Source organism: Mustelus asterias, chromosome 2, assembly GCF_964213995.1.
Source record: "Mustelus asterias chromosome 2, sMusAst1.hap1.1, whole genome shotgun sequence".
Taxonomy (NCBI): Eukaryota; Metazoa; Chordata; class Chondrichthyes; order Carcharhiniformes; family Triakidae; genus Mustelus; species Mustelus asterias.
In genome coordinates, this window is record NC_135802.1 from 7,605,342 (window position 1) to 7,621,065 (window position 15,724).

A 15,724-nucleotide genomic window follows, 5' to 3' on the forward strand; every position below is an offset into this window, starting at 1 on the left:
GAAGGAACCCACGCAGACACAGGGAGAACAGGCAAACTCCACACAGACAGTGACACAAGCCGGGAATCGAACCTGGGTCCCTGCACTGTGAGGCAGTAGTGCTAACCACCCGTGCCGCCCAAGCAGAAAAATGTTACCTGGACTCCAAGGGTTAAATTACAAGACGAGATTACATGACGTACAGGTGTAAGTCCATCTCACAGTAATATTTGCTCCTCCTGACCCGACCTCACCAACTCCCCCATTTATTTACTCCATCCTGCCCTCAGACCCCAGGCTACCAACCTCTTGCCAAGCTGTGCCTACCATCCTGGCCCAGAAGAATCCCCGCTCCACAACTCACCTTTTAAGTAGGCTCTAATGGCAATTATCATGGGGGATTGCTGGGAATCACGGCCACGATTTCATTGCATGTGTATGTAACTAGTAAAGTTGACCGTGGAGAACCAGTGGATGTGGTTTATTTCAGAAGGCTTTCGACAAGGTCTCACATAACAGACTCTTTTGTAAAGTTAAAGCGCATGGGATTGAAGGTAATGTTTTGAGATGGATAGAAAGCTGGTTGGCAAATAGGAAGCAAAGAGTTGGCATAAATGGGTCTTTTTCTGATTGGCAGTCAGTGACTTGTGTGGTTCTGTGCTCGGACCCCAACTGTTCACATTATACATTAGTGATTTGGAAGAGGGAACTGAATGTATTATCTCCAAACTTGCAGATGATACAAATTTGGTGGGAGGGTGAGTTGTGAGGATGGAGAGATGCTTCAGCGTGTTTTGGACAGGCTGAATGTGTGGCCATATGCATGGCAGATGCAGTATAATGTGGATAAATGCGAGGTTATCCACTATGGTAGCAACAATAGGAAGACAGATTATTACTTGAATGGGTGTAAATTGAGAAAGGTTGATGCTCAACGAGACTTTGGGGTCCTGTGCATCAGTTGCTGAAAGTATGCGCGCAGGTACAGCAGCCAGAAAAGGCGGCAAATGGTATGTTGGCCTTCATCGTGAGAGGATTTGAGGGGTGTTTTGCTGCAATTGTATAGGGTGTTGGTGAGGTCATGCCTGGAGTATTGTGTGCAGTTTTGGTGTTCTTACCTGAAGAAGGATGTCCTTGCTATAGCGGGACTACAGCAAAGGTTTACCAGGTTAATTCCTGGAATGGCAGGTCTGTCAGATGAGGAGAGACTAAGTCGGTAAGGGTTATATTCACTGGAGTTTAGAGGAGTGAGAGGGGATCTCATAGAGACCTATAAAATTCTAACAGGATTAGACAGGGTGGATTCAGAAAGAATGTTCCCAATAATGGGGGAGTCCAGAACTAGGGGTCATAGTTTGAGGATAAGGGGTAAACCTTTTAGAACTGAGGTGAGGAGAAATTTCTTCACCCCGAGGGTGTTGAATGTGTGGAATTCACTCCCACAGAAAGTAGTTGAGGCCAAAATGTTGTCTGATTTCAAGAAGAAATTAGGCATAGCTCTTGGGCGAAAGGCCTCAAGGGATATGGGAGGAAGATAGGATCAGGATGTTGAATTTGTTGATCAGGCTCAAAGAGTCGAATGTCCTACTACTGCTTCTAGTTTCTGTTTCCATGTTTCGATGTGAAACAGGTTCTCAGAGCGAGGAGCTAATTGGCACACTCCTGTTCCTAAGTTGCTTAAATAAATCAATATTAAAAATACAAATATCCCCATTTTGTTAATAATGTTAATACCTCTTCCACGGTCATGTAACGCCGCTGCCTGTACATCACCCCTCCTTCCAACAGGAGCTCTTTCAACAGGCGGATTGTCTGGAACTGTGTTGGTGACAGGAGCATTACTAGGAAAATTAAAATTAATGGCAAGTCGAGGCCTTCTCGATTGTTGAGCTGGGACATTTCTTCTTAAGCATGCATTTCTGGGTCGTTTTGGTACTGTCATGAAACAAAAAACAGAAGTATTGAAAACTTATACAGCAACTGTTCAACCACAGAAAGTACTACTTATTGGTCTCAAATCACAAGTACAATCAAATTCAGCAAAGAACCGTTTAGTAATATGCACTAGAGTCAAAGAGTCCTAGAGGTTTACAGCATGGAAACAGGCCCTTCGGCCCAACTTGTCCATGCTGCCCTTTTTGTTTAAAACCCCTAAGCTAATCCCAATTGCCCACATTTGGCCCATATCCCTCTATACCCATCGTACCCATGTAACTATCTAAATGCTTTTTCAAAGATAAAATTGTACCCGCCTCTACTACTACCTCTGGCAGCTTGTTCCAGACACTCACCACCCTCTGTGTGAACAAATTGCCCCTCTGGACACTTTTGTATCTCTCCCCTCTCACCTTAAACCTATGCCCTCTAGTTTTAGACTCCCCTACCTTTGGGAAAAGATATTGACTATCTACCTTGTCTATGCCCCTCATTATTTTATAGACCACTATAAGGTCACCCCTCAGCCTCCTACGCTCCAGAGAAAAAAGTCCCAGTCTATCCAGCCTCGCCTTATAACTCAATCCGTCAAGTCCCAGTAGCATCCTAGTAAATCTTTTTTGCACTCTTTCTAGTTTAATAATATCCTTTCTATAATAGGGTGACCAGAATTGCACACAGTATTCCAAGTGTGGCCTTACCAATGTCTTGTACAACTTTAACAAGAAGTCCCAACTCCTGTATTCAATGTTCTGACCAATGAAACCAAGCATGCCGAATCCCTTCTTCACCACTCTGTCCACCTGTGACTCCACTTTCAAGGAGCTATGAACATGTACCCCTCAATCTCTTTGTTCTCTAACTCTCCCCAACGCCCTACCATTAACTGAGTAAGTCCTGCCCTAGTTCAATCTACCAAAATGCATCATCTCGCATTTGTCCAAATTAAACTCCATCTGCCATTCGTCAGCCCACTGGCCCAATTGATCAAGATCCCGTTGCAATTGGAGATAACTTTCTTCACTGTCCACTATGCCACCAATCTTGGTGTCATCTGCAAACTTACTAACCATGCCACCTATATTCTCATCCAAATCATTAATACAAATGACAAATAACAGGGGGCCCAGCACTGATCCCTGAGGCACACCGCTGGTCACAGGCTTCCAGTTTGAAAAGCAACTCTCTGCAACCACCCTCTGGCTTCTGTCAAGAATGATGTGGAGATCAAGTGGGATCAAGTCAAGTCACCCTTCTGTCAAGAAGCCAATTTTGTATCCATTTGATACCTCACCCTGGATCCCATGAGATTTAACTTTATGCAACAACCTACCTTGTCAAAGTCCATGTGGACAACATCAACTGTACTGCCCTCATCTACCTTCTTGGTTACCCCTCCAAAAAACTCAAATTGAATTTGTGAGACATGATTTTCCACTCACAAAGCCATGCTGACTGTCCCTAATCAGTTCTTGCGTCTCTAAATGCCTGTAGATCCTGTCTCTCAAAATACCTTCCAACAATTTACCCAACACAGATGTGAGGCTCACTGGCCTGTAGTTCCCAGGCTTTTCCCTGCAGCCCTTTTGAAATAAAGGCACAACATTTGCCACTCTCCAACCTTCAGGCACCTCACCCATGACTATCGATGATTCAAATATCTCGGCTAGGGGACCCGCAATTTCCTCCCCAGCCTCCCACAATGTCCTGGGATATACCTCATCAGGTCCCGCAGATTTATCTACCTTGATGTGCTTTAAGACTTCCAGAACCTCCTTCTCTGTAATATGTACACTCCTCAAGACATCAATATTTATTTCCCCAAGTTCCCTAACATCCATGCTTTTCTCAATAGTAAATACTGATGAGAAATATTCATTTAGGATCTCACCCATCTCTTGTGGATCCGCACATAGATGACTTTGTTGATCCTTAAGAGGCCCTACTCTCTCCCTTGTTACTCTTTTGCCCTTTATGTATTTGTAGAAGCTCTTTGGATTCTCCTTTGCCTTATCTGCCAAAACAATCTCGTGTTCCCTTTTTGCCCTCCTGATTGCTCTCTTAACTCTACTCCTGCACCCCCTATACTCTTCAAGAGATTCACTTGATCCCAGCTGCCTATGCATGTCATGTGCCTCCTTCTTCTTCTTGACCAGGGCCTCAATATCCCGAGTCATCCAGGGTTCCCGACTTCTGCCAGCCTTGCTCTTCACTCTAAGAGGAATGTGTTTACCCTGAATCCTGGTTAACACACTTTTGAAAGCCTGCCACTTACCAGACGTCCCTTTGCCTTCCCACAGACTCCCCCAATTAACTTTTGAAAGTTCCTGCCTGATACCATCAAAATTGGCCTTGCCCCAATTTAGAATTTTAACTTTTGGGACAAACCTATCATTCTCCATAGCTATCTTAAAACTAATAGAATTATGGTCACTGGTCCCAAAGTGATCCCTCACTCACACTTCTGTCACCTGCACTTCCTTATTTCACAAGAGGAGGTCAAGTTTTGCCCCCTCTCTAGTCGGGCCATCCACATACTGAATGAGAAATTCCTCCTGAATACACTCAACAAATTTCTCTCCATCCAACCCTCTAATACTATGGCTGTCCCAGTCAATGTGAAAGAACATTCTGGAAAAGTCATACTTTTTAGAATAAAATAAATTGCAGTGCAAAATATAATCATTTTTTTTGGGCTCCAATTCAGGCCTCCAAACACTTTTGAATGGTGCATCGGTCAAAAAGACAACAGGTTGGATTTCGCATTGCTTACCAGCAACCCCTCTGCTGACCCAAAGCCTCTCGAAGAGATGATATGAAAATGTTGGGCGGAATGTTCCCAAAAAATTTCTAAGGGCACAATCTTTGAACTGCTGAACGAGTGAGAAAACAGGAGAGTTTCAGACCTATTTTTTGGGTGAGTTTGAAAATGCAATTTTGTGACACTCTGAGGGTGGGTGATCTTATGAAAAAAAAATTTTAAATCCAGAACGAGCATGAAAACGGGAGAGTTTCTGATCCATTTGATGGGTGGGTCCAAAATCTGTGATCTTACGCACTTCGAGCAAAAAAAACAAATATCATTTCTCACCTTTTATATATCTTTAGAAGCTTTTGCTCTCCTTGTTGATATTTAGACCATAAGACCATAAGACATAGGAGCAGAATTAGGCCACTCGGCCCATCAAGTCTGCTCCGCCATTCAATCATAGCTGATGTTTTTCTCATCCCCATTCTCCTGCCTTTTCCCCATAACCCCTGATCCCTTTATTCATCAAGAACCTATCTATCTCTGTCTTAAAGACACTCAATGACCCGGCCTCCACAGACTTCTGCGGCAAAGAATTCCACAGATTCACCACTCTCTGGCTGAAGAAATTCCTCCTCATTTTGTGCTAGTTCTCTTTCGTAATTTACCTTAGCTCTTTTATTACTTTTTTCGTATCCCTTTGTTTATGTTTGAAAGCTTCCCAATCTTCCAGCCTGCGACTGGCCTTTGCAATATGGTATACCTTAGTTTTTGTCTTTATATTGTCCCTGACCTCCTTGTTTAGCCACGGATATTTGTTACCCCCCCCTTACCATCTTTCTTCCTCACTAGGATATATTTTAGTTGTGTTGACTTGAGTATCTCCTTCAACAACTGCCACTGCTCATCTGCTGTCCTTTTTAGCCTTCCTACCCACTCTACACGGGCAAATCTGGCCTCGTGCCAATGTAATTTCCTTTGTCTAATTCAGCGGTCACGGGCATTCAGCCTCTGATCTTCGGGTAAGCGTTCTCCAAAGCGGCCTTCACGACACACGACAGCGCAGAGTCGCTGAGCAGAAACTGATAGCCAAGTTCCGCTCACATGAGGACGGCCTAAACCGGGATGTTGGGTTTATGTCACACTATCAGTAACCCCCACAGCTTGCCTCCTGGACTTGCAGAATCTCACTGGCTGTCCTGTCTGGAGACAATACACATCTCTTTAACCTGTGCTTAATGCTCCCTCCACTCACATTGTCTGTATCTTTAAGACCTGGTTGGTTATAGAGATTCGGATTCTAATCAGTATTCTGTAACTTGATTTTGTGTCTCTGTGCCCTGTTTGAGAGCACATTTCCACTCCATCTGACGAAGGAGCAGCGTTCCGAAAGCTAATGGCATTTGTTACCAAATAAACCTGTTGGACTTTAACTGTTGTTGTTAAAACTCTTACTTGACCTCCCCTCTAGCCAGTGAGGATACAAAGATTTCTCTCAAGGCCCCAGCAATTTCCGCCCTTGCCTCTCTCAGTATTCTGCGATATATCCCATCAGGCCCTGGGGACTTGTCTACCTTAATGTTTCTCAAGAACCCCAATACCTCCTCCTTTTTGATCTCAAAATGACCCAAACTATCTTCATAACGTTTCCCAGACTCATCATCCACCAAGTCCTTCTCTTTGGTGAATACTGACGCAAAGTACTCATTTAATACCTCGCCCATTTCCCCTGGCTCCACGCATAGATTCACTCCCCTGTCCTTGAATGGGCCAACCCTCTCCCTGGCTACCCTCTTGGTCTTTATATATGGATAAAAAGCCTTGGGATTTTCCTTAATCCCGCTGGCCAACGATTTTCCGTGACCCCTTTTAGCCTTTCTTACTCCTTGCTTCAGTTTCTTTCTACTTTCCTTGTATTCCACACTTGTGTGTTCCCAGCTCGTGTGTTCCCAGCCTCCTAGCCTTGACAAATGTTTCCTTTTTATCTTTGACTCGGCTCACAATATCTCTCGTTATCCAAGGTTCCCAAAATTTGCATGCTTATCCTTTATCCTTAGTAATTTGCTGGTTCTGAATCGCTATCAACTTACACTTGAAAGCTTCCCACATGAGACTTTTGAATATGCCTACCTCATATTAAGTTAATCTTTCTCCATATCGTGTCGTCGGCAAACTTACCAACCCATCCCTCCACTTCCTCATCCAGGTCATTTATGAAAATGACAAACAGCAAGGGTCCCAGAACACATCCCTGGGGCACTCCATTCAGAAAAAGACCCATCTACAACCACTCTCTGCCTTCTGCAGGCAAGCCAGTTCTGGATCCACATGGCAACAGCCCCTTGGATCCCATGCCCTCTCACTTTCTCAAGAAGTCTTGCTTGGGGGACCTTATCGAACGCCTTGCTGAAGTCCATGTAAACCACATCTACTGCTTTTCCTTCGTCAATGTGTTTAGTCACATTTTCAAAGAACTCCACCAGGCTCGTAAGGCACGATTTGCCTTTGACAAAGCCGTGCTGACTACTTTTGAGCATACTGAACGTCTCTAAATGTTCATAAATCCTGTCCCTCAGGATCTTCTCCATCAACTTACCAACCACTGAGGTTAGACTCACCGGTCGGTAATTTCCTGGGCTATCCCTATTCCCTTTCTTGAATATAGGAACCACATCCACAAACAATTAGGAATGCAAAGAGGGATATGAGAAATCTTTGCCTGGTAAAAGTAGGGAAAATCCCAAGATATTCTATAAGAATATCAATGGGAAGAGGATAACCAAGGGGGCAATCTATCGGTGCAGCCAGAGGACAATGGTAGAGTGTTGAATGAATACTTCACATCTGTCTTCACCCAAAGAAGAGGAAGATGGTATAGAATTCAGGGTGAGAGATTGTGAAGTTCTTGAGCAAATTGACATAGGGGAGGACAAGGTATTGGAAATGTTGGCAGCCTTGAAAATGGATAAATCTCCAGGTCCAGATGAATTGTGCCCTAGGCTGCTGTGGGAGGCAAGGGAGGAGATTGCAGGGGCTCTGACCCAAATTTTCAATTCCTCTCTGGCCACGGGGGAGGTGCCAGATGATTGGAGAATAGCTAATGTAGTTCTGCTATTTAAGAAGGGTTGTAGGGATAAACCAGGGAACTACAGACCAGTAAATCTCACATCAGTGGAAGGAAAACTATTAGAGAAACTTCTGAAAGAAGAGCATCTATCTCCACTTGGAGAGGCAAAGCTTGATCAGGGATAGTAAGCATGGCTTCGTCAGAGGGAGGCCATGCCTAACAAAATTGATTGAATTTTCTGAGGTGGTGATCAGGTGTGTAGACGATGGTGGTGCAGTCGATTTAGTTTATATGGATTTCAGCAAAGCCTTTGAAAATGTCCCACATGGGAGATTTATTAAGAAGATAGATTCACATGGGATACAGGGTAATTTGATGAAATGGATTCAAAATTAGCTCAGTTGTGGGAGACAGAGGGTGATGACAGAATTTTTCTTTAGTGACTGGAAGCCAGTGCCCAGTGGCATTCCACAGGGACCTGTGTTGGGCCCCCTATTATTCATCATTTATATAAATGAAATTGATGACTATGTGGGGGGTAGGATTAGTAAGTTTGCGGGTGACACAAAGATTGGCCGGGTGGTTAACAGTGAGGCAGAATGTCTTGGGCTACAAGAAGATATAAATGGAATGGTCAAATGGGCAGATAAGTGGCAGATGGAATTTAACCCTGAAAAGTGTGAGGTGATGCACTTTGGAGGGAGTAATTTGACAAGAAAGTACTCAATGAATGGTAGGACACAAGAAAGTTCTGTGGTACAAAGGGTCCTTGGCGTGTTTGTCCACAGATCTCTGAAGGCAGAAGGGCATGTTAGTAGGGTGGTGAAAAAGGCATATGGGACACTTGCCTTTATCAATCGAGGCATAGATTAGAAAAGCAGGGAAGTCATGTTGAGTTATATAGAACTTTGGTGAGGCCACAGCTGGAGTACTGTGTGCAGTTCTGGTCACCACATTATTGGAAGGGTGTGATTGCACTGGAGGGGGTGCAGAGGAGATTCTCCAGGATGCTGCCTGGGATGAAACATTTATGAGGAGAGATGTGGGTAGGCTTGGGTTGTCTTCATTGGAGCAGAGAAGACTGAGGGGCGACCTGATCGAAACGTAAGTTCAAGGTGAGATGTGAGGAAAAGCTACTTTACCCAGAGGGTGGTGACAGTCTGGAATGCACTGCCTGGTAGGGTGGTAGAGGCGGGTGCCTCACATCCTTTAAAAAGTATCTGGATGAACACTTAGCACATCAGAGCTTTCAGGACTATGAGCCAAGTGCTGGCAGATGGGATAAGGTGGAATTTCAGGTGTTTCTAATGTGTCGGAGCGGACTAAATGGGCCGAAGGGTCTCTTCTGCCCGGTATGGTTCTATGATTCTATATTTTAACTGTGTTTTTAAATAAACATCGTTTGATAAAGATTCCTAGTGGGTCACACAAGAATTATACCTGGAGTGAAACATCTAGGGCGGAATTTTACGAGATTTTTTCTAAGTGTCCAGCTTGTCTGAAAATGGGAGAGTTCCAGATCCATTTTTTGGGTGAAGTTTCAGGCCCAATCTTATGCACTCTTGCCAGAATTTTACCGCCTTGACCGTCCCAGAATTGGGACAGGCGAGACTGGCAGAACGGTATTCTCCATTGGCCCCAGGCGGGATCTCATGAGCCTCGGGCAGGCAAGGCAGCAAAATTTCGGCATCTGACTTTGAAATTTTGGACTAGTCTGTTTCTAACCATTAGAGGCAATGGGCCTAATTCGCCAGACAGCCTGCGGTTCAGATCGGAGCCACAAACTGCGCATACGCAGAAAAAGTGAAAAATAAACCAGCTCTCCTGGCAGAACGCTCCCGGGCCCAATATAGCCTCCCCCTCCCACTACGGACATCAGAGCCCCCCGCCCAACATTACTGACTCCCTTACCCCACCCCCACCCCCTATCTCCACCCCACCGGACACACTTGAACATGGCCCCCACATCACCCCCTGGCTCCGATGGCCGCCTGACATGACCCTCTCTCCCCCCTGCCCCCGATCATCATAGAGGCATAAATTCCACACACACACCGCGCCCCCGCCCCCCCCCCCCCCCCCCCGGCCCTATCAGCATACCTGCAAGTGCTGACTTGGCTTCCACTGCATGGTCACAAGGTAAAATGCATTAAACTTGCTGGAATGCTTTAACGAGCACTTAACTCACCCAAAATGCCTGCAGCCGAACTGCCCTAACAAGGGACAGCTCCTTAAAAACCCCAAGGATGGACTGACAGGCAGGCAGTGCAGGAATAAATGGCTTCCTCCAAGAAGTCAGCAACCAGATTCCCTGAATCAGGCCTGGACAGAATGCTGGAGGTGGCCTCCTCCCCAGCGATGCCCAGCTGGTTGACTTCTACATCCTCCTCCAAAGGTCTCCTCGCTGCTGTGCCAAGTTGTGTAAGGCACAGCACACCACCACAATGCAGGACAATATCAGGCGGTTATATTGGTCGACCTCACCAGAGTGGTCCAGGCACCTGAACCACATCTTGAGGAGCTCTATGCACCGCTCCACTATTGAACGAGTGGCAATGTGGGCCTCGTTACATCGGGTCTCTGCCTCAGTCTCAGGCCTCCGCACAGGCATCATCAGCTAAGTCCGAAGCAGATGCCCCAAGTCCCCCACGAGCCCTCCCTGCACCCTGGGCTCCTCCTCAAAGACCTCCGAGATACCAAACTCCTCAATATGAAGCTGTCATGCACGCTGCCGGGGTGTCTGGCGCAGACGTGGGTAATGTTGAGCCGATGGTCACACACCAATTGCATATTTATTGAATAGAAACCCTTTCTATTCATAAATCTCCCTCGGGTCTTGACGGCGACGTGGGTGCTGTCTATAGCCTCCTGCACATTTGTCATCACCACAGTGCACGCTTCCTGTTGGGCCTAGTCCAGGTCAAATTTGATATACTGGCCAGCCCGGGCATACAGGTCATCCGTGACTTCCTTCTCACACTTGTGGATGGATCATTGTGAAATGCCACAAAGATCTCCACTGGAGGTCTGGAAGGACACCTAGTGGCATAAAAAGTTTAAGGCAGCCAACAATTTCACAACCACCGGGTGTGGGTGTCCCCCCCACCCCCGCACCCCACCGTGCCCTGAGGTGCAAGGTCCTGCAGACGCTCCATTTCCCTCCCCAGCCCGCAGCAGCACAGAACCCCATTCCTCCCCCCACACTAACACACACCCAGAGCCCATGCAGTAGTGACCACAGACTGTGCTGCTTGATAGGTCCTGAGGCTGCAGAACTGCCACTTTAGAGAGTTTCCAGCACATCCCCCACCAATGCTTCCTGCTGCCTGCACTAGGACCTAGAGGCATCCCTGAGACCCGAGGTCAGCGCTCAGATCCGGCTCTGTGCTGAGAATCCAAGTTTAGACTCCATCATGAATAACAGGCCCCCAGCGCCCCACACCCTTGCAGCCCCCCTACGACCCAAAACGCAACATGGCCGTCACGAAACAACCCCCTCTGAGCAGCACAGATCTTTTTGAATGCTGAGACGTGCCTCCTCGCTCACCCTCAATGATCAAGCACCAGGATCCGACTTTTACAGTGGAGGTGCTCTCCAGACTGATCCAGCTGAGGCGAATGCGGTCCTAAAGGCAGGGGAGCTGGGACGATTGGGAGTGAAGCTCGCTAATGACATTAAGATGCATGCAAAAACATTTAAATTGATGTTTCACCCGTTTTCAGTGCCAACTTTTGGTGATTTTTCCCGATCGCGCCAATTTTTTTTCCGTTGTAAGGGAGGAATTGGTGTGAAAACGGGGACCATTTGTGCAAGCTGCTTTATGCCCGATTTTACGGCATTTTCAAGCCGCAAAACAGATGTAAAGTGGCCGTAAAATTCCACCCTTTATGCTCAATAATGTCAAAGTCAAATGTAAAACTTAGGGTCTAGGCTAACTTCACAAACATTTTGAAGTCTTCGGTCTGGGTCTTAACAATGGATTGATCACCTTGGTTGCATTTCTTTACCCAGAGTGCAGTACCTCGATATGTGCCTCCACTACATCTTGCAGGTGCTCGAGGCAGGTATGGTAAATCTGAATGTTTCCTGGGCCTGGCAGCTGCGAATTACCGAATTCATCCCCGAAGTGTGCTAGCTGTGTGTCGGGGCAGCTTTTAAATATCACTGAGGTGATGGTGTGGAACCCATACCTGCTAATATTGATCCCTCAGTGTCGCACAGTACAGCGGTAAAAGCCACCATTACCACCAACAGACTCAACATTGCTTTCTCTGCACTTCACTGGACTTTGCAAATTTCTGAGATGAATTCAGCCACAATTATCAAGTAAGATAAATTTGCTTAGAAATCATGCACCTTTGGATTTTAGCTATGGTTAAATGCCTCCCTATGGTCCTGGAACCAGTGAGTACATGATTTCACTGATCTGTATTATATCTTCATTTGGGTGGTAGGGTGGCACAGTACTGAGCACTGCTGCCTCACGGCACCAGGAACTCGGGTTCACTTCCGTCCTCGGGTGTCTGTCTGTGTGGAGTTTGCACATTCTAGAACTAGAGGGCACAGCCTCAAAATAAAGGGGGGTCAGTTTAGGACAGAGTTGAGGAGGAACTTCTTCTCTCAGAGGGTGGTGAATCTCTGGAATTCTCTGCCCACTGAAGTGGTGGAGGCTACCTCGTTGAATATGTTTAAATCACGGATAGATGGATTTCTGATCGGTAAGGGAATTAGGGGTTATAGGGATCAGGCACGTAAGTGGAACTGATCCACTTCAGATCAGCCATGATCTTACTGAATGGCGGGGTAGGCTCGAGGGGCTAGATGGCCTACTCCTGCTCCTATTTCTTATGTTCTTATGTTCTTATTCACCGTGTGTCTGCACAGGTTTCCTCTGGATGCTCTGGTTTGCTCCCACAGTCCAAAGATGTGCAGGTTAGGTGAATTGGCCAGGCTAAATTGTCCCTTAGTGTCAGGGGGGTTAGCAGGGCAAATACGTGGGGTTATGGGGATAAGGGGCTGGATGAGATTGTTGTCAGTGCAGACTCAAAGAACAAAGAAAATTACATCACAGGAACAGGCCCTTCAGCCCTCCAAGCCTGCACCAACCATGCTGCCTGACTCGATGGGCCAAATGGACTCCTTCTGCAATGTAGGGATTTTATGATTCTATCTTTGCAATGTTTAGAAGTAGATTGTTTTCCTGGGTAAAGTGGATCCCTTCAAAGTTTCAACTAAGTTATAGAGGCAGAGCAACTCACAACATTAATGTTGCATAATATTGGTAATATGTGGCTATGAGTGTCTAATTATAATTACCTGCACCCAGAGATGGAACCATTTGACAAACAGGAGGTGGTACAGGGGCACAATCAGCTGCAGCTCCTAAAATGTGTAAGACAACAAACAGAACTCAGTGAACCATTGCATACCAAACAATGATAGCAGACACATTAGCAGATGTATTGTAACCATGAAATCTAACACATCCACTTCAACAAGCAAACCAATACTAATGTTCTATCTTAATGCAAGATTTGTTTGTTCCAAATTTAAAATATTAGTAAATTGAAAATAGCACAATTTTGGTGTGCTGGTGAATAAAAAGGGTAGGATACAGTTTTCCATCCCAGAGAGGAAAAGAAAATCAGGGAATTATGATGGGAAGAAGGTGTTTCTTCTGCATGCCCACTTACATTCCTTTGGGGTTTATCAGAAGCACTCCCAGGTACCCGGGAATGCTGTACTCTACATCCCAATAAACCTAGCTATAAATATGCATTAGGGTTCAACTCTGGTCAAATGAAGTCAAAGATGAGTGGTACAGTGGTTAGCACTGCTGCCTCACAGTGCCAATGACTTGGGTTCAATTTCGGCCTTGGGTCACTGTGAATGGAAAAGGAGCTTGAGATACCTTTGGTCAGAGATATAGCTATCATTTCTTGACGATATAACATGTACAAGTTTTAATTGGACATTACACACTTATATAGGCATGATGTAAACTTAACTATGATTGGATAGAGATAACTCCCAGACATCGATTGGTATATACAAATTACTTTTAATCAAAGCTGAGACTTTAATTGCCTAAGTATTCCTAACTTTTTCACTGAATGATCTGAATGGCTTCATTCAGGGTCCTGTAGCTATAGTTTAACAAATCATCTTGAAACCACTCTGTTACTTTGTTTGGCTACACGAGGGGGACGATAGTTTTTAAATACAACAGGAAAACAATCCGAACACCACCCTAACATCCCCGCTGCAGGTTCTCCAGTAGAGGGGCTGGCAAGCCATGCAAATTGCCATTGACTTTGATGGGATTGGAAGATTCCGTCAATGGCCAATAGTATGCTGCCTCGCCATGTTGGGGTGGCAAGGGTATAGAAAATCCTGACCAAATGCCCAAATCTTCCATGGAGCAGCACAAGAACGTAGTAGTATTGTCACTGGAGATGGAATATATAGACCAGGGTTCGAATCCACTGAAGATTCTATCTTCTATTCACATTCTATGCTTCTAAAACCTTATTCGAACTCTTTTAAACTCTCTAAAAATGCTTTAATTCAATCTCTTACCGACTTGGCGCGCATTAAATTGATCTTTCTCTACACCCTAGCTATGACTGTAACACTACATTCTCTACTCTCTCCTTTTATTCTCTATGTACGGTATGTTTTGTCAGTATAGTGCACAAGAAACAATACTTTTCACTGTATACTAATACATGTGACAATAATAAATCAAATTAAGATGGTGAAATTTGAACTTAATAAAAATTTGGAAACCATTGTCAATTGTTGTACACAAAAAAAAGCAGGAGTAGGCCACCAGACCCTTTAAGCCTGTCCCGCCAGTCAATATGATGATGGCTGAGTTATGCCGATTTCAACTACTTTTCCTTGCCATTTTCCCATAGCCTTCTATTCCTCAATCTATCAAATATTTATTTGCCTTCACTTTGAACACTTCTAATAATCCAGCTTCAACCACCCTCTGGGGCAGCGAATTCCAGAAACTCACCACCCACTACGAGAAGAAATTTCTACGCACCTCAGTTTAAATGACTGGCCTTTTATTTTGTAGCTATGTTCCCTTGTTCGAGACTCTCCCACTAGTGAAAACATCTCACCATCTACCTTGATGTAGATTTAAACTAGTTTGGCAGGGGGGTGGGAACCAAAGCAAAGATGAATTAACTGAAGGGGAACTCGAGAGTAGGGCCAGTAAGACTCAGAGGAGGAGCAGGCAGGGTGTGGTTGCTGATCAAAGAGGGTCTGGTGGACTGAAGTGCATTTGTTTCAATGCAAGAAGAGTAATAGGTAACACAGATGAACTTAGAGCCTGGATTAGTTCCTGGAATTATGATGTTGTTGCCATTACAGAGACTTGGTTAAGGGAAGGACAGGATTGGCAGCTTAACATTCCAGGATACATATGTTTCAGGTGGGATAGAGGGGGATGTAAAAGGGATGGGGGAGTTGCACCATTGGTTAAGGAGAATGTCACAGCTGTACATCAGGAGGACACTACGGAGGGCTCATACAGCAAGGCAATATGGGTAGAGCTCAGGAATAGGAAGGGTGTAGCTACAATGTTGGGGGTTTACTACACACCTCCCAACAGCCAATGGGAGATGGCATGGTGGCACAGTGGTTGGCACTGCTGCCTCACAGCACCAGGGACCCAGGTTCGATTCCCAGCTTGGGTCACAGCTGGACACCTCCACCTCCGATGTGCATCCTGGGGTAGCACCTAGAAGAAGCAGTAGGCCACACAAAGTTAGAAAGTTGTAGGTTCACTGAGAGGACACGGGTGAAGGTCACCAGTAGTCAGAGTTTATTCATCACTAATGTTAAGAGCACAATAAACTTTTATTTGCACCTCACAGCTGTGACTTATGTGTCTCTGATTCCCCCCTCCCCCTTGACAGAGCTGAGTGGTCCCCATTCCCATGCATAGAGGTGCTGTCTGTTGTGCCTTGCGAGACTC

General features: G+C 45.5%; 1 protein-coding gene across 2 annotated transcripts in view; it reads right to left on the minus strand.

Annotated features, from left to right (window-relative positions):
- The window catches only part of LOC144504882 (uncharacterized), a 168,095-nt gene that overhangs the window by 86,506 nt on the left and 65,865 nt on the right, over positions 1 to 15,724 (minus strand). For both annotated transcript variants that reach the window (XM_078230634.1, XM_078230641.1), the window contains exons 3-4: positions 13,048 to 13,113; positions 1,714 to 1,914 (exon numbers count right to left, since the gene is read on the minus strand). In XM_078230634.1, coding sequence (XP_078086760.1) covers positions 1,714 to 1,914; positions 13,048 to 13,113 — 267 coding nt within the window. The remainder of the gene's footprint in view (positions 1 to 1,713; positions 1,915 to 13,047; positions 13,114 to 15,724) is intronic.